Here is a 27,756-nt window from a genome sequence, read left to right as displayed (position 1 = left end):
GATGCAGAAGATTTTTTGTTTTTAAAACTCATTACATTTCTCATATCTGCTTCTATTAATGATCTCAAGGGTAGGGTAGAGTCTGATCATGAATGATATACTTTTACAGTCCTTAAAAATATTGCGAAATTCAAACAAATAGCAATTGTGAAGGTATATAACTTAAAAAAAAAATCCCCATGGGTGTTACTTGGGTGCCTGGACTGCAAGTTTTTGCTTAACATAGGTTGAAATCTTTCATCCCAGCAGACCTTTAAGCAGGATGAGAGAGAGAAAATGACAAAAAGACAGCTAGGTAGTTATAAAAAGGTGCAGCTCCTAGGATGGATAAATACAAACACTGAGAAGTGGGTCTCCAATGGGCGGGAATTAGCTGTCGACGATTCAGAGGAATTCAAAAGGCATTTCGAGCTGTTACGCAGGACATGACAGAAGAAAGGAGATGTTGCTAAAGGCAATTAGACGCCCAAGTCTCCGTGGGATGTCCCCGCTCACTCTGTCTGCCAGCAGCTTGGATTAATTTGGAAAAGAACGGAGCAGCCCTCTTCCCAGTCATGATGCAAGATAAAAATGTGGTTTTAGAAAGCTCAGATTTTCTCAAACCTGTATCTATTCCATAATTTGAAAAAGTAAAATCCTTCCTCAAACAAGATATTCTGTATTTCTTACTTACAGAAGCAACAGCATAACGAACACCTATTCTGAGACAAAACACAGTTCTCAATGTACAGCTAAGTTTGATCTTCTTTGGGTTGCTTACTCCTGTCCAAGGAAATCAGTCAGATACCCATTTATTTAATTTTTAAAAAATGTATAATGGGGTGGGTGCCTATGGGTACATAAGTCTGATCATTTCTACTTGAAATTTGAAGAGGAGTCCATAAAGGGTACCCTAAGGGAGGTTTCCTGCCAGAATTACATTCTTTTTCTTCCTTTTTTTTTTTTTTTCTTCTTCTTTATGGAGATGAGTGGCAGCTGACTCACAGCACAGGCTCATCAAAAAATCACATTGGCCCCATCGAAGGAGTCTCCGTCAGAAGAAGAGCAGTGAGTATTACCACAATACACGCTTTCAGAGAGCTGACACATGCCCTCCGCAATTCTGAATCCTCACGTGCAATCTTCACAACAGCCATAGGAGACAGTAGTATTATCAGCTCCACTTTACAGATGGAGAAACTGAGGCACAGAGCAGTTAATCAACTTGCCCATAGTCATGCAGAGAGAAGTGGCAGAACCTGAATTGAAGTACAGACTGTCTAGTTCCAGCCAGCCCTGGTGGTCTAGTGGTTAAGGTCTGGCACTCTCACTGCCGTGACCTGGGTTCATTTCCCAATCAGGGAACCACATAACCCATTTGTCGGTTGTCATACTCTGGTGGCTGCAATGGCTGCATGTGGCTGTGATGCTGAAAGCTATGTCACCAGGATTTCAAATACCAGCAGGGTCACCCATGGTAGACGGGTTTCAGTGGAGCTTCCAGACTCAGACAGATTAGGAAGAAGGACCTGGCCACCCACTTCCGAAAAAATCAGCCATGAAAACCCTGTGAACAGGAGCAGAGCATGTCTGATTCAGTGCCAGAGGGTGAGAGGATGGTGCAGAAAGACCGGGCAGGGCTCCACTCCACTGTCCACAGAGGTGCCAGGAGTCAGAATCTACTCGGCACTAACAACAAAGTCCAGTTCCAGAGTCTGAGCTTCTAACCACTATGCTCTATAGTCTCTTGGCACTGAGACCTTTTATGATTTAAGTAGTTAAAAGAAAAGTGGTCCCACCTGTAAATAATTTGATTACCATGGCCTCTGGAGGGGGGGCAGCGGTTCTGGGGCCACAAGGTGATGTTGTTGGAACGGGACTGACCCAGGCCCTGACTTGCCCGCTGCGCTGGCTAAGACCTGCTGTCTCCGAAGTTCCAGTGCGGAGGAGCTTCCTCACCTCAGTCTGCTTCCCTAGTGCTCAAGCCCTGGGAGGGCAACACATCCTGGGGAATCACACTTATCTTTACACGTCACCTATAAAAATTAAATAAAAACTAACACCAAGACCAGCCAACTAATCTCAAGGCTCAGCTAACGGGCATGAAAAATAAACGTCAAATGGAAGAACCAGAGAATGACTTGATTGCTATAGTGGGGTGTCTGTATGTAAGAAGATAATACAGAATATGGTTTTGTTTTTTAAATACAAATTTGAGGTTGTTAGAATGGACTCTCAGGGTTGAAAATTAATACCAACAATATCAATATTAGTAATCACCTCTTATTGAGCTCTCGGCGCAGGAGGACTAGCTGACCTTCTAAGTACTTCACACGGAATCACTGCTACTCAGGAGAACAGTGGAAAGTGGCTGCTATTCATAGCCTCATTTTCCAGATGTAGAAACCGAGGCACAGAGAGATTAAGTGACCTGCTCCAACTCTGTATCTAGAAGTGATAGAGCCAAGATCCGAAGCCAGGGTTCAGTCCAAAGCTTGAGCTTTTAAGCAAAATTCTTCTGCACTAGTTCTCTTTAGCTATTTATCTGTGAAATACCTGCCAAAGTGAATTGCCTGAATCAGTTGCCAGCATGAAAAATTTCCTTGTCCTTCCTGATTATGTGCTTCCCTTTCTTCAGGCCAAGGTGAGGGCCCTCCTCCAGGCAGCTTTAGCCAGCAGCTAGCTCGGGGTAGTAATTAGGATTACAGCCATAGCTAACATTTAATGATCATGGCAGGAGGCAGGCACTCCCTCCCCTCCTCCTCGGGTTTACTCTTCTCCAGAGCACCTCTCATCTGACTCAGATAGGGTTTCCTGGGCACAGGTTCTGCAGTGGAGCTCCCATGCGGCAGGCTTCCTGAGGAGCCACCTCAGCATGGACGCGTGCGGCAGAGGGGGAAACGGAGCAGGCGCCCTGCGTGGCCTACAGACACCTAGCCACCTCAGGGAGTTCTGCAGCAGAGCTGGCCCTTCAGACCCGCCCTGAACACCAGCAGTGGGGGGAAGCTTTGTACCGCTCACTGACCAGTGTGGATCCTGCTCGCCCCGGGAGACGGAACGACTCCGGGGGCGCAGCTTCTTTTGGACGGAGGCAACGTCTGGGGAGGAATTCCGTGAGGAGCCTCAGCAGGCAGCACCCCCGGGAGCTGAGGGAAAAGCGCTGCTCCTGAAGGCGCGATCCGGGCAGCACCCACGCCCCGCGGCACCTGGCATCCCAAACATCTTACTTACTGCTTGTCTACCTTCTCTGTTCTGGGGAACGTCAGCTCTAGGACACAAGGTCTCGTCTGTCTGCTGTGTCCGGGGCTGTGCAACGGCGCTCGGCACAGAGTACAGAGCGCACTCTCACAAGCCTCTGTGGAATGAATCGGTGGACAAACAGATGAACGCATTTCAGTTTTCCAACCAGGAAATGAAAGCTTAAATGGGCTAAATTGCCTTCCTCACCTCCTAAGACCTAGGCAGTGGCAGAGCTTGGTCTGGCCCGAGTCCTTAATCACCTCACTAGCAAGTTTCCCATTTTTAGAGCAAGGGAAGATAATTTAGCCCATTCTCTTTATTTAATTGGGGAGGAATTAATGTCTAGAGTGGAGAACCCTCCTAGGCCAACATACCAAGTCCTACGGGCCTTAATTGAACGTATCATTTTGCCTGTACCATTTGGAACACAACCGAATAGCCTCGCCCGAGATGAGTCGGCGACCTCTTGGCATCTAACTCTGCTTTGCGGCTGTACCACCTTTACTCTAACGTATCTAGATTCATGAAGTTTCCCAGATAACTTAATTTCCAGGACTTCCGCACCAACCAGTTTTCGTGGAGGTCTGGTGTGGGATGGCTCTGTGCCAGCTTCGTCAGGACACCCTGGTGAGCAGTCGTAACTCACTGTGTTCTGAAAGTCCAGAGACCGAATAAGAGCTGTCAAGAAGAAATATGCAGGCTTACCAGCGGGCAGAGAGCAAGCAGTGTCAGAATTTAAACTGATAATTCCCCAGGTTCCAGCACCTTGGTAGGGGAATTCTTAAGGCTAAAATAGTGTCTTGGGAATTCAGAAGTTATGACAGCTATAGGTGTGACAATGAAAAAGATATTTGGAACGTTTTATTTTTAGTGTGAGAAAAATGAAGGTGAGGAAATAATGAGATGTCTTAGCAACGGTTCCAGAGAAGTCAGTTATGGGAAGCTCACTCTGACTGGCTTGCCTGTCTTCAAAACTACAGAAGACTGCAAGAAAAATAAAAAGGCTCTGGGAGGTTTTAGCCTCAGGGGCAAGATAAGGGACAGCACTGCACGCCCCCGCCTACGAGCCAGCCCCTCGCCTGGTATGTCCTGTACCAAGATCGTGGCCCCCATCATTCCTTACCCCCCGTTCTCTGATGAAGCTGCTGGGTCTGTCGCTGGAGTGGGCATCAGACCCAGTGGACAGCTTGTTGAAGCAGAATTTCTGATTCAGTAGGTCTAGGGTGGGTCTGAAAATGCGCATTTCTAAGGTGTTCCCAGGTGTTGCTGGTGCTGCTGGTGCAGGGCCCACATGTTGTGAGCCATGGTTCTAGCCACACTGAAATTCCTTCAGTTACTAGAAAGTTCCATGTTCTTTCATCTCTACACCTGCGCACAGGAGAGAACAGAAACTCCGCAGCCCTATCACCCTACCCTCCTCGAGCTCCACCCCCATCTTCATGGCCAGGTTTTACTGAACGCTAAAGTCTCCTCTCAGGTACCACTTCTTTCTGGAAGCTCTCCTTGATATAAGTTTTTTCGGGGTTTTCCTTGTGCTCCCAGAGCCCCACACATGGCCCTGTGCTGTGCTCCTGCCTGCTTTTCAGAATCTCTCACTGGCTTCTGTGAAGCACGGATCGAGTTTACTCTTTTCACCTTCGTACCCCCATGCCTACCTCTGTCCATTAATATTTTTGGATCTAGTGAATGAATAAATGAGACAATTAAATATTCTTCTGCTTGCTTCCTTTCAAGTACCCTTCGCTTTCTCTCTCATTATGTCACATTTAAGAACAAACTTTATATCAAATTTAGAAATAAATTTTGACTTCAAGGGATAATGGTATATGCAACAATATTGAAAACATTGCCAATTTCATTCCTTCATCTCAGAATGAGACTAGGAAGTGTGTATAAATGCAGAATGCATGTATGTATATATGCACACATATGTACACTAACGTCAGTAAGTAAGGGGCAGTTTATTGTTGACAGAAATGCTGAAACTGTTGAAAAAATTGTTTAGTCTGCTCTTTGGTTTTGTATCCAGCAAATATAAGATAGTTATTTAATTTGAAAATAACTTTAGTGTAAAGCATTTTTTAAAGGATGCTCAGTTTTCCAAAAGCATAAGAGAATATGAAATTCAGTTTGCTGTGAATCAGCTGTTTTCTCTCTGGCAGTAGGAGGCTGCCAGACTCCGCTACTCTGCCCATTTCTACAGGACAGGAATGTGCTCACCCAGGTCATGCTCAGTTTGTGCACACACAGCTAAATCCTTTAAAGGGCTCCTGCTATTTTGCCAAGAATTCTTGTTACTCAGTATAAATTCACTGATCCACTGTTTCCCTTGAAAAGGTAAAGTGTAACGAAAATACTTAAGCTGCTTCTTAACTCTCCCCACAGGCCCAGGTGGAGTTGGCTGGTTCACTTTATAGATGTCTGTCCCCTCAGTACTGTGACTTCACACTGAGATACAGCAGAAACACACACCTTGCACTGGGTTAACACAAATTTAAAAGACATCACCTCAGATAATTTTTAGTTATTTTGATTGCCTACTGGTTCTGTGCAAATAAAAAAATTCAAACCATGTCTTTACATTTTGACACAGACAGATAATATTTAGTATTTATATATTTTATATAAACTACTTTTCACCTGACTTGGACATTTGGACAACTGTTTCATTCAACTCTCAAACTTTTCCAGCTGAAAATGATGGACAACCATGAGGATAGAATTCAGTCAGGAAATAGGAAATAAACCCATAAAAGGCGCCCAGGCCCTGTGCCGTTCATCCTGGCAGCCCACGACTTCCCAACAGCAGCTCCGGCCCAGCACTGGGGGCTGCCACCTTGCTCCTGTAAGAAGCCCGCTTGTGTGTCCCCACTATGCACACTCCACGGTTAGTTGGAAGGCCCCTAGGGCGTCACAACACCCTTCCAGCTCTACACTCCGTCTTGGGCGGAGTACAGGCCCCTGCGCAGACGGGGCTGAGCGAGCAACCACAACTAAGAATGACAAAGGCAGTTCTGATTATCCGCTAACTCATCATCCCATCGCCACTGTCCCTGACGCCTCCTAACAACTGAAAGGTGACATTAAAAAAAGCCACTTCAAAACATAAGGCAATAAGGCTGATTTGTGTCATCTGAAGAGTGGCTCTAAATCTCCAAGCATTACACAGGGAATATATTTTTCACTAAATTTAGAGTAATTTGAAATGTCTGAGGAACATTTTTGCTCTCTAGAAGAATTCAAAGTTGTAAAGTCAAATAGCTTGACAGAAAAATTCAGGCAATTTATATGATGGCTGATGGGGAAAAAAATCCATCTCATCTCAAATCAAGTCAAATTAAAATTAGAGTTTGGGAATGACATAAACAAGGAAATCTGCTGGAAGAGTCTCTAGCGAGTTCAGTGGTGAGCTTCCTGAAGACAGAGAACATATATTATTTATCTTTATTTCTTTTTTATCCAGCTGTATTGAGGTGTAATTGACAAAAATTCTATATATTTATAGTGCACAACGTGGTGTTTTGATATAAGTATACTTTGTGAAATGATTACCACAATCAACCTAATTAACATATCCATTGTAGTTACCGTGTGTGTGTGTGTGTGTGTATGTGTGTGTGTGTGTGTGTGGTGAAAAATTTAAGATCTACTCTCCAAGCTAATTTCCAATATACAATACGGTATTAACTACAGTCACCGTGCTGTACATTATGTCTCCAGAACTTACTCATCCTCCATATCTGAGACTTTTACCCTGTGGCCAGCATCCAGCATGCTGTCTGTTATTAACATATCTGACGAAAATAAACCAGCAAAAGTAAGATACTGAAAATATATGGGTAGGATAATAAAATACATGTAATCTGTTTGAAACAACAGATGTACACCCATTGAGTGTTTACTGGATAAGATCAATTCATTTGATTTTCATAGAATGCCTTCTGTCAGGTATATGCAGAGCAACATCGGAGGTATAAATGAGTGAGAAATGGTTCCTGATCTTCCAGTCAGTGGATGATGGCTTCTATCCCAAAGAAATCATATTTTTGTATATGTTGCTATAAGTTATTGATTTAAACTAATATTCTGCTTTAAGAAATAAATCCACTGCTAATATAAACAAATACATGGACAAAGAAAACAGTTCAGTGGTCACCAGGGGAAGGGGGGTGGAGGGTGGGCACAGGGGGTGAAGGGGAGAACTTACTTTTTTTTTTAAAGATTTTTTTTTTTCCTTTTTCTCCCCAAAGCCCCCCGGTACATAGTTGTATATTCTTTGTTGTGGGTCCTTCTAGTTGTGGCATGTGGGACGCTGCCTCAGCTTGGTTTGATGAGCAGTGCCATGTCCGCGCCCAGGATTTGAACCAATGAAACACTGGGCCGCCTGCAGCGGAGTGTGAGAACTTAACCACTCGGCCACGGGGCCAGCCCTAGAGCACTTATGTTTTGACAGTCAAGAAACAATGTTACAACTGAAATCTCACATTGATGTAAACTATTATGAACTCAATAAAAACATAAAAATAAAAAAAATTAAAAAAAGAAAGAAATCCACTGCTGTTTGTTAGTTTCCTTTTAGATATGAGTCAAATTTTAACACTGCACGTGGATATGCACATTTTACAACTTCTAAGTACCTGTTAATAGTTAACAATTTTCTTTCCAGTCCATTTAGCAAAGTTATGATCTTTAATATTTTTCATATTCAGACCTTCAATCTGTCTTACGGGACATAAGCCTGGTTCCCATTGTTTAAAATCTTTATTTGATCCAGGCAAAACTGAAGCAAAATATCTTTCTGTCAATGCAGTCTTCTTTAAAGGAAACTTCCATTTTCTATGCAAATAGTTACTCTTCATGAGGTCCTTGTCCACTCAAGGCAGTCAGACTAACTGCATTATTTTGCCCCTTTAGAGTCTTATACTTGGTCTATTGTGTGCGTATTAATCCAGAAATCTGTATTAAAACAGGCTTAGCTCTCTGAACTTGATGCACAGTCATTTATAACTAATTATAGTCTCCTGAAAATCTGTGTTTATATTCAAACATGCATTATGCTAAGGAGGAAGATAACTATTTAAGGGACAGTGAAGAACTGGAGGTAAGAAGAAAAAATAATCATGTAGAAAATTAGAAGCAATGACTGAGCTGAACAAGGAAAGCAAAAATATTGAATAGGTAGAAAGGGAATTGAGTCTGGGTTCTGAGCACTAGGATGAAACGGCCTGATGCTGTAACAGCCCATTTCAACACTTACCAGCTGCGGGACCCTAGTGAGTTGCTAAACTTCTTTGTGCTTCAGTTTTCTGATCCATACAATGGGCAAGATAATAGTACCCACTTCAAAGGTTGTAAGTGTCTTATGAGTCAGGAAGAACAGAGTGGTGCTAGCAGGGCCATTAGGACTCAATACATATTACCTGGTGTCATGGAATCTCAATGATGGAAGTTACATGAAACTTCTGTCACAACCTCCTAAAGGAAGCAGGGATTTCCTTCATGCATGCTGAGTAAGTATCCAGCTAGATTCAGCACAAATTCTCATTATGAGGGCCCTTCATTACCTCTTAAGGTAGGCCAATTTATATTCAACAACCTAACTGCTAAAAAACTCTTCTTTCCTACTGATGTTTGCATTTAGATAGCAATGGCTGCCAACAATGAAAGTGTGCTATTGATTGGAGATTATTTCAAATTAAAGTCTTATATACTGGACTTCGTCCTCCTCTGGGTAGACTCATAAATATGAAATCTGCCTCCTGCTTGATTAGTTAACTTTTTATTACTCCACCAGGGTCAGCTGGTCCTCCTTCTGCTTCATGCTTCACCATTAATAATCATCCCCAAATTCCTGGCTACTGTTTAATAATGATGAGCTAATTTCATCCTAAGTAATTGAAGCTGTACAGATTGTGTTTCAATCAATAGACTGGATCAAACATAATGAAGAGTTTTTAAAAAAGAGTTTAAGGAAGAAAATATTTTAAACAACAAAAATGTCATTTTACTCTACCTAAAATGTCCCTAAATTTTAGAATTAACAATTAATTTGTAATTAAAATTGCACATATCGTTTCCACATGACTCAAGCCAGTTACAGTTCGTTACCCAAAATAAGGCACGCAATATTGCTTATCTGTGACAAATGAAAATATCGGATCCTTTCTTTTCACACTGGTAGGCAGCATGCCATTCTTCCACATTTTATTTAGACTTTTGAAAATTACTAATTCCAGTATATGTAATTTCAGTGTAGTTCTTCATTTATTTGATTAAATGTGCATTGGAAACTACGTGCAAGACATTTTATGAGACCAAAGATATATAGACTATAGTTCTTGATCTCAAAGAACTAACAACTCAGCAAAGAATGAAGCCCATGCACAATTAAGTGTTATAGAAAGTCCGAGGAAAGTGATGATTTCTCACTGGACTGATCAAGAACATTTCAGGAGGGGTAGCTTGTGAGCTGTACTGACTATTCGTAATGTGATAGGTTTCTGAATATTCTAGCTGGAAATCATAGAATAAGCTTAGAAACGACAATGATTCAGAAAACTTTATGTATGACGCATCCATCCATTTTCTCAGAGAAGATACTAACTAAGGCAGAGAGGACAGGAATGATGTCAATCTGGGTTAGATTGGAGGGGGACTTGAATACTTGTTGAGAAATTCATATTTTATTCAGTAGGAGATACCCAATGTTTTGGGGTTTTTAAGCATACAAAGTGGAGTAGAGAAAAATTAGTCAAATGAGGATATAAAGAATAGATTAGGGAAGAAGGAACTAGACACACAATCTTGCTCCTTAATTTCCAGGATTATTTCTTATCTATAAATTGTTAAAATTAATCAAATTGCTTAAATATGAAACCATACTAAAAACAGCTAAATCTTATGAATGTTTTCAAAATAATTAAGTGATTAAATTCATTCATTTGTATTTACACAAAACTTTTTGTATAAATGTGTAAGATGTGACATAAGATTCTATTCTGAAATACCCAGTGTGATTCAATAATTTATAGTTTGGTTAGTTAAGCTTGATCCTGAAGACTTTTGTGTGGTTATTTTACATGACATAAATCTGCTTCATTGTTACTACTTTTGGTGAATAATACATTTACAAATGTCAACAGATGTGGCTTTTGTGCTACAAAAGTGCTTTCTATAGCCTGGAGGTGGAAACCTAAATTCACACATTGTTAAAATTTAAGGTTTAATTAATCTTTTCAGGGAAAAGGAACGCACTGCTTGTAAGTGGCAATGTATTAATTCTCCCGGGTCACGTGAATAACCACTAAGGCACTGGAAAAGGTAAACTGCAAATTATGACGTGCGAAATTCCAGTTTTTGTTAAAAAGGCCTTCGAAGTATGAATTCTACTCCCTTTTGATAGCTTCACAGGATCTTTTCAAATATTTAAGGAAAATGTTCAAACTGGCTGCAATCTAGCCAGATTTATTTTGCTTTTAAAAATGCACACATAAAATTATTTTCTGTTACTCTAAAATACATTTGAATATTGGATAAAATCTTGGTGATGTTTTAAATAAAAATAAATGTTTGATTTCCTTATCTTTAAATTATTTTTATTTCTTTTTAAAAAACATAGGTGTAATTTTAATAGAGTATTGTGAAAATTGAATCAAATATGTTTTTTCAAGCAGTTTGTAAGGATATGGATAACATTATTGGATAAATAATAGAAAAGTAGATAACATTTTAATTTTAATTCTCATCTTTTTCTCCATTGAAAAGAAGCACATCTTCTCCAGAAAATAAACTGAGAAGTAATAACAAATATGAGGTGGTTGAAATTTCTTGTTGTTCAACCAAATAAGCCGAAAAGGCCTGTACTTAACGTGTGTGTGTGTGTGTGTGTTTGATACTTTGGGGCATAATATGAATTTTGTTTTAATTTTGAGAAAATTGTTATATTAGGCAGCTTCTACCTAATGCCTATGTATCTTCCTTCTATCTTTCAAGAAGATCCACATGGAATATTTATGTATTTTTATTTTCTTATCACTGACTCTGTAGTTTACTGTAATTTTGTTAAATCCATTCTAAAAAGGTGGGGGGATCAAGTACAGTGCCTAATGAAAAGGCTGGTACACAACAGGCACTCAGGAATGCCATTTGTGGACACAATATTTAGCTATATACGCAGTCCAGGGAGAGATCAGCGGACATACAAAATGTCAGCATTAGAACACAAAAGGAAAGTCTTCTGTGACTATACATGAGTGAGCATCCATCTACCTATTTATCTGCATATCTATCAATCAGTTATCTAGATCTACCAATCCATGTAGCTATCCATCCATCTATCTCTAGCTCCATACACACATATGTAACTTGTTCTATGGACTTAGGGAGAGAGGCACCAGCAGCTCTAGTTAAAATCGGTTCTTTTACAGTGCTGGCAGTCATAACCAGCAACCTTTACATTTGTTAGCCAGTTTCCACTAGCATATTCTGCCTCTGGAAAAAAACCAACCAGTGGCCTTCAGACGCCACCACGTTTGTAGAGCACAGTGGTTGGTTAAGAACATTATGATTCTGAAAAGGAATTAAGTCATATTTTATATTATTGTCTTATTGGTTGTTAGCAAACCAAAAGTTGAACAAAGAAAATAGGTATGGCTAAAGAGAATTAATTGTAAACCACCTCATTTCACTTACCTTAAAAAATGTCAACCAGACTATCAAATGAGTGTGTACGTAATCCCCCCCGCGCACACCCATCTCTGTGTCCGTATTATAAAGTTAGTTAAACAGAATCCACAAGAGGTGACTTGATAACAAAGTTCACATTACAATAGTTCAGACACTGCTCGAGAAACAAAAGCTGTAAAAACTTAAAGATGAGCTAGGAGTGAATGAAGAGGAAAAGACGGAGGCTGTGGACTGAGATTCATACCATTATATTCCTAAATTTATAGCCAGCCTACCCATATCCTACTATGACATTATTCATAGAAATTCTCTTCTGGATATAAACAGCATGCTTTGAAAATGCAATTGAAAGCCAACCAGATAAAAAATGACCCTTTAAATGATTTCCCCTTAGGCTGTAAACTGACTTGAGAGGCAGTCTATGTACCCAAACTCCAGGTTTAGACAAAGAAATTTTTCAAATTCTTCTCAGACATTTTGTCTCCTCAAGAGTCTAATGAAAGTCACTGTCATGGGATTTACAAACTGTAATTCAGAACATGATTTTCGCTGCCTGCTGCTGCCATTGTCACAGGCTTCTAGGGTTCTAATCCCGCTCCTCCATTCAGTGGTTATCAGATTTGGGGGAAGCTACTTAAGCTTCTAAAAACAGATGTATAACCCTGGCAGAATTAAAAAGATGATCAGTGTAAACTGCTCAGCGTGGAGTCTTGCACACGTTACGGGTCACGTTACTCCCTAATTAAAATGCTCCCGTGGACCCTCAGCGTCTGCCTGCACCCCGGTACCCCAACAGCCCAGAAGAGTGCTCCGCTGGGTCCCTGTGGGAGTCCCCGCCTGTGGCTCCCACCATTTTACCTTTCAAGTCTCTTCACTGTGGAAACAACAAACTATTTGCTCTTCTCTAAACTGTTCGCGCGTCTCAGGCCTCAGTGCCTTTGCTATTCCTTAACTCCTCCCCTTTCAAGAACTAGCCCCAGCCTCACCCTCCAGAAGCTTTCTGTGATCCATTCGTGTTGAATTAGGGCCTCTTCTCCACGCTCCCATGGCCACCTTGGCATGTCTTTATGCCAGGACATGTCATCCAATCTTATATTTTTTATTTAAATTTTCATTTTTTCCCATGAACGTAGACTATATATTTTGTGAAAGCAAAGGCTGTAGGTATTATTGTTACGTTTTCATTCCCAGAGCCTCACACGGGATACCGCATATATTAAGTGTCCTGTACTTTTTGTTGAATGAATAAACATTGCACTGGGTCATTGTGAGCATGGACCTTTCTGTTAAGGAATGTCAAAGAACTTATCTTCTATATAACTACGAAGAATTCTAGTCCTGAAAGCATAGTGAGTTGAACTTTAGAGTTAAAACCAAATCAGATTTTTAACATTTAGAGCAGAACTTGTTTTTTAATTAAACCAGATCGCTTCGTCTATAGGTTCCAGGTGAGCACCGATGGCTCAGATTTAGCCCCATGGGTTTGTCTGAGGGCATTTCTAGACTTAATCTGTAATACTCAAAAATGTCATACTTTTAAAAAATCTGGTGGATTTCTTCATCTGTGAAATCAAGAAAGAGACCTGAGACACAGGGATGCAACGCACAGAGCCCGGAGGAGACAGCGACGTGACTCTTTCCTGGACCGCTCTCTAACTGCACTGCATCCTTTGGCTTTGCACCTGTGCTAAGGCTTGATGTGAGGGCGGGTGGAAATCCAGTCAACAGGACACAGAAGGGACACTTGTTTGGATATTTTTATACTGTTTTTGATTATGGAATTATGTTTTGTGATAATCACAGTTTACTCTGAATAATTTCATCTCTAGCTTGAGAAGTCAACAGTCTCCACAGGGTTATAAATGACTATCACTGATTCTAACATCCAGGTTACGAGTGTTCTTTTTAGTTTACTCTCTCTCCCTAAGCTGTGTTCCTTCCTCATTAAATGTCAGTGCTCTTCCACTTTTTAGTTAGATATACTTTAACGGAGAAGTTCTTATGGATCGATATTGTTCATCAACGTCAAAATAACAACAAAACACCCCTTCTGTCACAGAATTTGAAGCCCGAGTAGTTTCAATTTGAGGGAGTGATAACGGAGGAACTGTGGCCTAGTGAGTGGTCTCACTATCAGCATATTATAATAATTCAAACGAAAGGAATTGGCAGGACAGTGGAGCAGTTAAGGAGCACAGGCCCTGGAAGATGACAGCCCGCAGTTTCAAATCTTCGCTTACCTCCTTACCAGCTGCATGAATCTCGACAAATCGCTCAACTTCTCTAGGCTTCTGATTTCTCATAAGTAAAATTGGGAAAATAATACTTGTCTCATTGGATGTGGAAAGTTTTAAATACATGTAAAATACTTCCCATGATGTCTGGACTTATTAGAGGCTCATAAATGGTAGGTATTATTGTCATTATTCATAAAGAATTTTTATAATAAATTTGCTGTTCTTGAATTATTATATGAGTATAGGTATTTTAGCAATGATGGGAACAGATTTTTAGTATAATTAGATACTGGGACATTTTTCCATAGAGGTACATACCAAAAGCCACCCATATTATTCTTACAAAGATAGTAGTAAGATGGATGTAAGAGCCAAAAAGAATTCAGCGGTATGGCTGGGTTTAGAACAAATAAGACATTTCAAAGCCAATGTTACATGATGTTGGAACACCTCACTCCCTTCATTTCCCATTTTGGTTTTTAATATATTGAGGCTAAAGAATAAATCTGAGTTTAAAATCAAGCCCATGCATCATATGTAAGCTTACAAGGTGTATTTCAGTGGAGTTTGTCTCCTGACCACTGCTTTAATGATCTAACTGAGATACCAAGCCAAAGCTGCACAGTTTTGAACTAATTGCTAAAATCATTTGCCCATGGCTTTATTCTCTTCCAAGTTTTCATTAGTATCATATTACGATGCCAAGACTGGTGAGCAATTAGGCTAGCACTACCCACTGAAGACTCTGTGCCACAGTGTAAGTGATGAATTCTGCATAATTCATTCAGAGATATATTTGGGCCACATTACAATTGTGGTAGTGGAAGGTATTTCATGGAAGTATTTAATGTTAACACCAAAACATTAACTGAAATGACTGTATGGGTATTTACAGGAACAGAATCCTGTTTGATGAGACTACTGAAATTTTGGGACATGAGATTTTTAACCATCAGGTCAGACTGAAACAGCACTAAATTAACATCTTGCTTTATGTCCTGTGTGAAACTTACTTTCATCTCCAGTCTCAAACTCAAACTTCTGGCTGTAGCCACTGTATCCGGCAGCTGTCCTCACTCTGATGTGGAATACGTACTTGGTGGCCGGCTTGAGGCCTGTGATGATGACACTGGGGGCCTTGGACCGCGTGGAGGAGTAGGTGAGCTGCTCATGCTCCTGGGGACAGAAGAGAGGAGAAAGGAAATGAAGCAGCATTATTCTACTTTTTCTAGAGACATTCCAAACTTAAGCTGAGGAAGTATGCTCTAAATATCAAAAGTATTGATTAAAAGGAAGTGTAAGCATGGTTTTCCATAATTTAGCACTTCATTATTTATCATTATGATGTATATGATATGGTCTTGACTTGGAAATTTATTCAGAGAGATGATTAATCTTATATAAACTGCCTTGTATTTTTGGTGATTTGGATTTCTGACCCAGTTCTAAGGAATGGTGGTGGCGCGAGAGCGTGTCGACACAGAATGGCGGCTGCATCTTGAGCAGAATGGGCACATCAGATCAGACCACACCAGCCGAGTGCAAGGAGCAAGGTGGGAGGATTCAAGTACCCGCTACTCACTTCTACCCGCAGGTAGTGCCAAAATGCCGGCGCTATCCGGGGGTAGACCTGTGGGTGAAAGGAAAAATAAATTAATTGTTTTTTAAAGTTTGAAATCTTTTATCCCGAATCAATTGCTTTGTTCTGAAACTCAGTGATTTCCCAGTAGCAACAACGGAAACTGAGTCAACTTAAGACATAAAACGATGAAAATTTTCTCTTGAGGGAGAAGTGACTCCTCCCCCAGATACCACAGTTTATTTTTAAAGATGTACAAGTTACACAGTGATTGTGAGGTGGGTTTTAAAATAGTCTGCCCAAGAAGGCGCATCAGAGACACAGAAAGGTATGAGAGACTCACCACACCTGGGGAACCCGAGGCAGGACAGGAGGCTTGGTTCCCAGTCACCTACTCTTAACGACCCAGCTACTCCCCACTAACCACCTCCCACTGACAGGACACGGACTTGCCTCAGATAACAGAATGACCAGTCAGCCAGCGTCTTCTGAGAGGGCTCTCCTGCCCCCGCGTCAGAACAGCGTTGTTCATTTTACCCGTGCATGTAAGACACATGCTGAGGTGGGGACAAATTAAACTTACACTGTATGTGTGCAGCAGTACTGTCCACTAACTTTGTAATGGTATTTTAATAGAGTATCTGAAAAAAAACCCAACTGTATTTGTGTGAACAACTCTTTTAAATTCATAGGTCAAATGAGGTCACCAGGTCCTTAAGTTAATTCTTCACTATTCTCATTATAAATCTAAAGATAGAGATTCTCAGGGATGGAAGTGCCTTTCAAGGTCATTAACTGAATCACTCACTTAATGCTTAAATTCTATCTATAATATTCCCATCAATATTTCATCTAGCCTTTGCCTAAAATCTCTGTTGTTCAGGAGATCTTATTAACTAACAAATGAAGTTATAAAAATCTGCACATATGGAGAATGTGTCAAATGGCATTTATTCGCTGGTGATGCTTTAAGATTCAAGACTATGAAAATCATTTCCCTTAAGCTACTTTTGAGAAAGAAATATTTATCTTAAAGATCATTTTAAAACTCTATGGCCTTATTTGTCAGAACTTTATATGCTACATGGTTATTGTGTCTAGCTGAGGAATTGAGCTTGCCATCTATACCCCAAATAATGGAACTATTTATTAAACAGGAAGTAAAAAGAAAAAATGAGTTAATAACAGCAGCATTTTAAATAAAAAAGACAAAACAGACAGACTGCAACTTATATTTATCTCCAGGTAATTTCAAGATTAGAAAGTAAATATCCACCTAGCTAAAATCCAAGGAAATAAAGTCTATAAAATCATTGGTGGCAGTAATCATCTGCCAAGGCCTAAAAGAAGGAGCTTTCTTAGATCAAGGCCTTTACAATCCGGGGACTTAACACTCATACTGTTGAGAGAGAGAAAAAAGACGTTTGTGTACTATAGAAGAAATGATATTATTTCCCGTAGAAATTTGCAAAGACGTTTTGGCTTGTTCAATCTCACATACAAGAGGAGAATATTCTACCTTTCAGAGAATTTTTTGCAAATAAGAGTTATGGTATATTTTGAGTGGTGTTTCACAACATGAAAAGATAACTGAAAGAATTTTAAAGCTCTGAAGAAAAGTATTTAGTCTTATCCTCAAGTGGAGAAGATACAGACTCAAAATTTACTCTTAGAAGGCCCCATAATAATTATACAGTATGTCTTTGTTTCTTCACCAAAACATAGCTAAATAGTAATTTCTTACTCAGTAAATTACAGGGAGTAAAGGATCCCCCATATGAATAACAGCATTTCTGCTGTTACATACACAAGTGTATCTGTAGCACAGCCCTGGAATGAAAATCCTTGAGTAGGAAGTGAGCGGACTTGGCTCCTCAGCCTCAATCCCAGCCCCGCGGAGGCCGCTGCCTTGTCTTACGTCCTCTTGCCACCTCTGAGCCTGCCCAGGAGGAGGGCTCAGAAAGCAGCAGCCAGGAGAGCTCCTCCTCCCAGCGTCCTGCTCCCTCTCTCCTCCTGGTGTTTCCAAGCTCTTGGAAACCACTGAGAGCTCACCCATGACAAGCGTTGGGCACTATTGTCCCAGAACTTTGGCTAAGTGCCTTTCTGCTGACACATCAACCCCAGGTAGAGACGTGCTTTGCTACAGAGCTATCCATCTCTTTAGTCATCCTGGCAGGCTCAACTCTGAACACACCTGGGTAGCGTGTGTATGAAAGTTTTTCTGGAGTTTGTACTACAATGGAATTGCTAGTCGTATGACATGCACATCTTCCACTTCATCCCATGGTTCATAAGACTCTCCTATATGTTTTTCTTCTTTGCTAAATCCACAGTAAAATCATCTTCTTTTTCTTAATATCATTTATTTTTGCATTTTCTTTTTTTCTTGATCAAGCTTTCCAGAGGTCTGAACCAACATTTGGCTTTGTTCATCTCTCTATTGTTTCTTTGTTTTCTGTTATATTTAATATCTGCTATTACTATAAATTATTTTATTTCCTCTTTGTGTTGTGCTGTCTTCTAACTTCTTACATTTCATGCTTAACTCATTAATTGTCAGAATAGTTTTTCAAATATAATTTGTCTACAGTTTCACTCTAAGTACTGTACTACTTATATTCCATAAGTTTTCCTACATTATCAGTTTACTAATTTCCAAAAATAGATGATGTTTTTATTCTTTGTGGGAGATCCAGGATTATTATTGTACTCTTTCATGGGTTGAGAACAGGTTGTCAGGCGGTAGATAAATGGCACGGAGTGAAGCTCCCAGGGCGTCATGCCGTGGGCTGGGAGTGCACTGGACTGTGGAGAGTATAGCAATGCTTCCTGCGAGAGCCCTGCGTCTTCTGCACTAATGCTGGGTGAAGGTGACCCTGCTTGTTGTACGACCTCTCCTCGGATGAGTACGATGATGGCACCCATTGTGGGGAAACATCCAGTAACAATGTACTTTAATAGATCGTTACGTATATCATTTTCTAAAATAAAAATATACGTAATTTCTATTTTGTGTATTTGTATCCTTATGTATTAAAAAAAATAGTTTGGAACCAGGTAGTGTGAACACAGGGCACTGCCAAACAGAACATGCATGCTTTATCCTCTAGAGCTGCTGACCTTCTTTATGGCTCTCTTCCCACGGGCAGACCCGGCAGCTTAGACCCAGACATCGCTCCTTCCCAGCTGCTGAACCTAACCTTATTGTCACATCGAGCCTTTCATTTACCTAAAATACTGCGTCTAGCTTTATCTCTTCAAGTGACAACTCTTCATGGTAACTAAAAGGGATGTTCTTCCTAGAGCTGGACCCTGTTAGCATTCAATCTGGAAACTATAACTTAGAGAGAAGAAGTAGGCTCCGTTCCCATCCCTGTGGCTGCATCTTTGTACAATCAGAGCTAACCTGGCCGGATCCACAGAAGGCAGCACACAGGGAAGTCTGGGTTGGAATTCTCCTGTCTTGTGCTTGACCTTGGTTCTACTTCTATTATGTGCCTCGATAAGTCACTTCCAAGACTTGGACTGACTCACGGAGAAATTCACGCATTCCACAGACTTCCACTGAACGCTCCTTATGTGCAAGGTTCTAGGACACTCCAACAGATTTAGCTCACAGAATCACCAAAGCTCTCCCTAAGCAATTAAATTCCACAATTATTTTTATGTCAGAAATACAAGTCCCCTCTCTTCTACTGTGACTCATTCTCATCACTCCTCACCTCCCTCTCGTGGGTTTAGTATTTCCACTGATGGAAGGAGAGTCACAAAGTGGTCATCTTTCAGCTGGTTTGCTTTCTCTTAAAGTCTTAGGGTCTAATGGGATTTCTATAAGATGTTACCTCTTTGTTTTATTTTTTAAGTTTTAAATTAACTGGATTATGTATGTGATTAAAAACTCTGCTGTAGACTTTTTTCTTCAGACATACAGATGTAAAGATGTATCAGCAATCACAAGATAACAACCATGATTTATGCAATATTTTACAATTTTGAAGGTGTTTTCACACACATTCTTTATGTAATACTCAAAATAATTTTGTGAAGCAAGAACAACTGGTAATATTTTTATTCTCACTTAGCATGTGATGAAACTGCTCAGAAAGAATAAGAAACTTACCAAAGCCAGTCACATAACTAGTCAGTGGCTTCCATGCAAGTTCTGCTGTTTCACTATAGCCAATCTGGGCTGATATGTCCAGGCCAAATATGCTCATACATTAGACTCTGAGCCAAAGTCATTTCTTTCACACTTTATGTTCTTGATCATCTAATCACTAGAAGTAACTTTAAACGTAAGACAGCCTATGAACGAGACAGTAATGTCGTGATGGCACTAGAAGACTTTCAAGGAAATAGTTCAAGGGCAGAAAACAATTCTCAACACCACAGATTTTAATAACTTATTTCAAAGATAAGATTATTTTCTACTAATGTTAACACATCTAATCATTCTGCCTTTATTTTTATTCAATTTTGATATTTTGTCATATAGACATATTCGAGGAAATACAGGGGGCTTATAACTCACCCAGTTTTGAATGGAACATAAAATATTCTTGTTTAGGGCAGGGAATAGAATTTGTTTGATAAAGGGGATTCTTCTAGAATTTTTGATGTGTGAAGGTACCCTGCATGGCTTCATTTACAGAACAGAACTAGAAGACAGATGAAAGGATGGCTGGATTTTCCTTTATCCTTTCAAGTCATATCAAGTTAAAATTATCAGGAAGAGGTGAAAGTGCGCTTAGAAATTAGCACTCTACTACTACCATGATTATTTTTTTTTTAGGAGTGTCCTAATTAAGCCAATGGTGAAGCTCTTGTTCTGCTGGCTAGGAGACTGAAGCTATAAATTCCTGAGAAAATGAAACAATATTAAAAGTGGATATAACTGGCTCTGCCAGGAGACATCCAAGCCATTTTTTAATCCTGTCTCTCTCCGTTTCTGTGTCTGTCTTTCTCACTCTGCCTCTCTGTCACACACACAAACACACACCCTCATTCATCAAACAATAGATGACAGAAGACTGTAGAGATGTCTCCACAATAATCCTCTCAAAACCAAGCAAATTAAAATCACATTTAAAACATCATTCATCATCTGCAGTATATTTTTCCTGACAAATCAAGAATTGCGTGGCCCAGATACATCAAGTTTGAAGTTATCAAAGAATCTTGTTGCCTAAACAATCATATTAGCAAATCTGAAAATATTTTAGTTGAATGAAAGGAAGTTATTTCACATGACCCCAGGGAAATGAAAGCTTGAGTCAGGGTTTAACAATTGCTTCCCAAAGGAGAGAGACACCGAATCTGGATTTTATTTTATTGGTCACTACAAGAAGAAGCCCTGTCTGGAGGCAGGTACTGATCTTGCCCTGGCTGAAGGATTCCTTAGATTTTTCATATCTTTACTCTGATGCTAGAATCTTCCTAATGCTAATGTGGATTCCCAGGTGCTGTAGAAGCAGACATATGTAGATTTGTTCCTGCAAAGGATGGGCTTCTCTAAAGTTAACACATGGACATTCTGGTTGGTTCTCCAGTTTCTTTTCGGATTTAATTAGAATGGATCAGTCTCTGAGAGACTTAACTCCTGGAGCACTCCAGTTGCAGGGTTTGCAAAACAGTGCACCAGAATGAGCTGTGTGGGCCCATCAACTGAAGTTCCAGCAAGTCTATAAAACAGGCATAATCATAAAACAGCTTAGAGCCCTAAACAGTGATCCATTTCCATTCTTGTATCAGTTGCCTTGATTCATCGCACTGAAGTGTGAATCTATTCCATTTTTAGAGCTCTTTAGAGAGACAGAATCTTATTCTACTTTAGCCAAACCATAAGGTATACAAAGAGGTTTGTCTTAAAGCTGACTTAATTATCTGCCATAGTTTTTTTAAAATATGTGGAAAATGTCTCTTCTAATGATTGAGCTGTAATAAACCATCATTTTCTCTCTGCTAATTATGATTGTCTCCCTAGAAATTCCTAGAGATTTAACAGAAAAGATTTAGAAGTAATAAGAGAAGTCAGTTAGACATAGCCAACATACAATGATCACTATACACTAGCAGCGACCAGTTAAAATTATACTTTAAAATATTCCATTTACCACAGCAACAGAAATCATTTTAAGACTTCAGTATATGACAAAAAATATGCAACACCTCTAGGAGTACATCTATAATGTTTTACTGTAAAAACCAAAAAGAAAATCTCTTATTTTTCTTGTCTTATTGCAATGCAAAGATCTTTAATAGACTATTGTATAGTAGCAATAAAGGCAGGATTATTATTTTGCTTTGTTCTTTAATGGAATGGCTATTCATGTGTAACTGTTAAATATAATTATATCTGACAGGTTTTTGGGAGATAGCGAATTAAGAAGTTTTCTTCTTTTTCTTACAGTGTAACTTGGTTTGTGTTTCATTTTTTAAAATGTGAAATGGATTCTGAATGTTATAAAACAATTTATCTGTATTTGCCAAGTTAATTGTATATTTTTCCCCTTGATGTATGCTTATGAAGAACTACTGCTGCATTCCTAAGAGAAGCCCTACTGTTCATGACCTAGCATTATAACTCTTATTGCAATTTTGGATTAAATTTGATAATATTTCAACCAGAATCTTTAAACCTACGTTTATAAGTGATTTTGGCCTAGAGTTTTCCTGTCTTTTCCCTTTTTTATCATCAATCTCTGATTATGATATTTGCGTTAGGCTACATTTAGAAAATGTATTGTGAAAGTTTCCATTTTTTAATGTTTTGGAATAACTGATATAACATGGGAATTATCTGTTTCTTGAAAGCTGAATTGAAATATCTCCCAGGGGTAGGTGTTTGAGCATCTTCTAAAATTATTTTACCCTATGTTTAGATCTTCTTCTTTTTCAGTTTTGGTAGTTAACAGAAAATTGTCCATTAAATTTATATTATATATTTATTTAAAATTGTTTTTAATTTTTATTTTTTGAGGAAGATCAGCCCTGAGCTAACATCTGCCGCCAATCCTCCTCTTTTTGCTGAGGAACATTGGCTCTGAGCTAACATCCATGCCCATATTTCTTTACTTTATATGTGGGATGCCTGCCACAGAATGACCTTATAAGTGGTGGGTAGGTTTGCACCCGGGATCTGAACCAGTGAACCCCAGGCCACAGAAGCGGAGCACACAAAGTCAACCCCTACGCCACCAGGCTGGCTCCTGTATTTTATATTTATTGATACAAAGGTACATCTAGTCTTGCCCTATCATTGAAAATCTCATCCATAAATAACATTTTCCTTCTACGAGGTAAGCTTTGTTGTCTACTAGGCAAGTTGATTCTATCAGTCTTTTAAAAAACTCAATTTTAATTTTTTAAAATATACTTTTCTTGACTCAATTTCATTAATTTTGATTTTATATGTGTTCATTCCTTCTTTCTACCTCCTTTTTCTACATTGGTCATATTACATGGGTTTGGATGTGCGTGTATCTTGATGTCTTTCGTTTTTAAACAGTTAATTTTAGATATTATTTAAGATAATATTTAAAATTTTCATATTAACAGATTTTGCAGATCACATGGAGGAGTTTATTTTTTAAAAATTCTTTGATTTTGTTGCATGATTTTCAATGAACGATTCAAAGAATGATGGAATAATTTTAAACCATCTGGTCTCTTCATCTAGTTATTTCAATGTGTATCAATATATATCCCCAAGTAGACTGTAATTTCTCAAAAATGTGGTCTATATTTCCCTCAACAAACAACACAGAATAAAACAAAAAAGCAAAGGAGTGCTCAAGGTTCAGTGCCTGATACCCGTAAAGGAACGCTGGACCATTTAACTCAGGGGATCTGGTGCGGCTTTGGCCCTGTATCGTGGGGAACTGGACTGCTAAGACTGCTGCTCCAGTGGACAGGCACACAGTGGGATATCTTCCAGCTGTTCTCCAGTGACCAGATGTAAATTAATCCCACCATCAGGGGAAGACGAGGCTGATGTCCAACACAGCTGACTGCCCCAGGGATAAAAGCAAGCTGGAACGATTACAGACTTCTTCTCCCGCGAGACTGACTCCACGATGAGGAAGCACAGAAGGAGAAACTGCACCAAAGGCGAATAACCTCAGCTTTCCTGGTTGCTGCCTTCCGAGGCTGGAAGCTGCCGCTTTGCCTTGAAGTGTACGTGTTGACATCCTTAAATAACCATCAGAGTGAGGTTCTGTTGCTGGTAACCAAGAGCTGCTTTCTTTTCCCATATTCATTTAAGTAGACAAAATGAAGTTTCTAATTTGGGGAGAAGACAGGCTAAGAAGCTAGTGGGTAGGGTGTTCTAAACCAGGGGTAGGGTGTTCTGAAAAATTTTTCTTAGGTAAAAATTGGCCACTGCTATGACAAAATTACAAATTACGCATAAGTAAGAAAAATATAGAAATAGATATACTAAGTACACGACTACTTTCTGACTGTACTTTTGGAGAAGTATCATTTAGTATGCCATGACTATAATTTACTACAATCAACTCTTGATTATCCCCTGTAATCCAAAGTAGGAGATAACCCTAAATCGCTTTGAAATGCATCAATGACTTTTTTCCTTATATTCCTTCCAAATATATCTGCGTATTTGTGTATCTTGTTTCACGTAAAATGAAAAATAAATACATTCCTTGAACATCAGATGTTGAGCAATAGTATGGCTAGTGCCAAAATACACCTGATGGTAGAAGAATATTGATCTGGAAATAAAAATTCATACTTGATTTTCAGAAAACAGATACCTTATATGTAGATAATTAACTGCTTGAAATAGTGCTTAAATTTACTGTTAGGGAAAACGGGTGAATTATTATAGTGCGACCTTTAGAAAATACTGGCACGAGGATGAGACCAATGGAGTGATAGCTGTAGTCCACTCATCTTTGAAAACAGAGGAGGCAATACCACCGCCAAGGGTCAGGCTTGTTGTAAGGAAAATGCAAAATAATGTGCAAAACCCTTTGACAGGCTCCAGCAGATGTTTCATCATTGCTTTCTTTCAGGAGCCATTATCAATAGGTGGTGCATTTAATCCAGGGCAATGATAGGCTTGTGCCTTAAGGTACTTCTGCAGATGCTGTGAGAGGTCTTTTCAAAAATTTTGTGTGTGTTCTGCTTGCCCGCCAACCTCTATAGTCCATTGCTTAATATGGTACCTAGCATGTTGCCGGCTCTCATGACATCTTAGCTAAATGATTGAATAAAGAAATTAATGAATTAATTGCTCTGTAAGTTTAGCTTTTAAATTCTATATATTGTTATAGCAATTTAAAATTAGTTTGCATAAATTAATGACAATTCAAATGAGAGATGGAAAAAACTGGTTTGCTGGCGTACAGTGCTTTTGTAATCAAAATGCAATAATGTGTCAGTAGAGCTGGCTGGTTTGCTTAGGAATGTTGTGGAGAACATCCAAGATTTTACTTGCCAAAAAATATTTTACAAAACAGTATCCTTTAAAAAAACTGAGATTTGTGCTGAAATATCTTTTAGTACATATTTCTTAATATTTATTCACTTTTAACTTTCCCATCTGTTTTTGTATAACCTACTTTTGTATAGATGAGATATAGATTTTTCTTCTGAACTCTATTACTCCATAAATATTTATAATGGTGTTCCAGTAAAAATTAAATGTTTAAAGCTTGAGATGCCTGCCCCTGAACACTGTGCCTCCACCCCAAAATCCTTAAATGATTTTCCTAAAAGTATATCATAGACAAACAACAACTTTAAATTTGCCATTCATTCTTAAAGTTTTTGATGATTTTAAAACCACGTGTAAACTTGGTGATAAGAATAATAACGTACAGATAGATAAAGGAAGAGAAGCACAGCAGAGAGTGAACCAGTTAGAGAATCCACACTTAGTGGAGTATTGAGGATGGATAAGATTACTTTACCTGAAGGGGGAAAGGAAAGCGAAAAATCTTAATCATAAGAGTATTTGAGGATTACACTTCACTTAAACTAAACATTTAAAAAAGCTAGAAGAAATAATATGTTTTTAAGAAACAAAAATATAGAGCAGTTAAATTTTTTCACAATGGTGCTAATTGAATTATATGATAGATAAGAAAAATAGAGGCTAGCAGAGAAAATCTTTGAAGAGGAAATAACTAGAAAGTAAATGCAGGTGACTGGCCTCCACCACTGTCTGCTGGGTGCTGGATTTTCCAACAGAATTGAAGTGAATAATAGGGAAGTTGAGGTGGGGAGGATTTCACTGGATGAGAATGCCAAGAGAATATGAGAAAAGGTTTTGTAGAAAAGTGTCCCCTGAAACACAGTATCAGTTGTGAATATCAGGTAAAGTCCTACATTGGTCCAAATCAGCCACAAAACATGGTGATGTAAGAGCTGTTTCTTGCATTGAAAAGGAAGCAGAAATTCATTTAGATATACAAGCATGAGAATGCCTAAGCATCATTTAGAACAGGAAGAAAACACTCTGTGAAGATTCATTTTCATTTTTATCTTTCCCACTTAAGTGTATTTTGTCACCATGGTGGAACTTAACTTTTTTTATATGTGTTTGTAGGTCGTAATTGTGATCTGAAGACAGATGTATTTGTTTTGTTCAAAACTGAAATAAAGATATCTGCTAAGATTGATCTACAAGGCTGCAAAACATAATTCAAGTTTCAAAGAATGCAGTCACACCTCCCCAAAGGAGAGACTTTAAACCTTCTTTGTACGTGACGCTGTCTTGACTTGAACAGCGTCCTATTACATTCTAAATAACCCAATATTTCCGGTTAATGACCTAACACAGTCATTGATTTTGAATTTCCTCAGAGGACTGGTAATATTAAAACGTGCATCAAATGAATACCTCAAGATTTATAATAAAATACAGGTTTATCAAGATACTGTGACTGGAAACTGAGTAATATCTCATCACAGAGAGATATAATAGTAATAAACAGATTGTAGCAATTGAAAGCTTCCTGCAGGCCACACACACACGTACACACACGGTTCCTCTACCTCTAATGTGGGCGTCCGAATCCCAAGGAACTATTAAATGTGTAAATGACTACAGACAGCATTAAATGAAAGTAGAGGAATGCAAGGCAAAGCAAGCTCATTTTCCAGAAATATTATTTTTACCTGTATCATTATCAAACAGTTGCTATATATTATTTATTTACTCATGTATATAAGCTAGTTTTGAAATCAAATTAGAAAGAGAGAAAATTACCTATGATGAAGTAGTAAGTTAAATTTAGGGTAAAAAGAAAGAAAATCCCACCACTGTGAAGAGGTCTCTGCTCTTTGGCGTTGGTCACAAATGCTGCCCGTTTCAAATATCCATGCAGTTTGTGCTTGGGGGCTGGGGAGCTGGGAGTGGGTGGTTTTCCTTGGACATTCAGAAACCACCTCATTTTCAAGTCTGGGTAACTTGACCTGCATAATTTTATTTTATCTATAGTGAATACATTGGCATAAACCATTGTAAAGTCCACATTCAAAGAACTGAAAAAACTTCTTTGAGGAAGTTTTCTTTTCCTTCTTTCTTTTTTTGCTTTATGTTTATAAATTAACTATTTTTTACCCTAGAATATTTCCAGATATAATTATCTAAATGGACTTTGAGATTTAGAATGTCATACATATTCAAAATTAATACATTTGCTTTGGCTCAGTACTGAAAAATATTTATTTTTAAAGTAGTACAAATTACAAGCAAAGCAGATAATGTGAAACTATGCAGGTCTAAGGCAAGTAGCGCAGCAAACTAAAGTTGGTTGCAAACTCTTTTACACTCCTCTCGTTGAAAAGTCACGTCTGCACCCCTCCTGAGACGGATCTGACCAATAAAGTAGAGCAGCCTGATGAGCTGCCAGCTACTGGCCCTGCCTCTAAGAAAACTGGCAGTTTCCACTTTCGTCTTGGAGCTCAGCCTTACAATCTAAGAAGTATCTAAGAAGTATGACTAGCCTGGGACTGTCAAGCTAGGTGGAAGCCCAAGATGGCCATGTGGCTGAGCCTCAGAGAGAG

At 39.1% G+C, this 27,756-nt stretch overlaps 1 protein-coding gene across 1 annotated transcript in view; it reads right to left on the bottom strand.

Moving 5' to 3' along the window:
- Positions 1-27,756, bottom strand: part of EPHA6 (EPH receptor A6) — a 721,750-nt gene that overhangs the window by 233,679 nt on the left and 460,315 nt on the right. Inside the window, exon 6 of the mRNA XM_046658947.1 lies at positions 15,155-15,317. Within this exon, the coding sequence (XP_046514903.1) occupies positions 15,155-15,317 (163 nt within the window). The remainder of the gene's footprint in view (positions 1-15,154; positions 15,318-27,756) is intronic.

Source organism: Equus quagga, chromosome 4 (assembly GCF_021613505.1).
Source record: "Equus quagga isolate Etosha38 chromosome 4, UCLA_HA_Equagga_1.0, whole genome shotgun sequence".
NCBI classification, from domain to species: Eukaryota; Metazoa; Chordata; class Mammalia; order Perissodactyla; family Equidae; genus Equus; species Equus quagga.
Note: the sequence above shows the minus strand (reverse complement) of the source record. Positions and strands in the feature narration are given on the sequence as shown.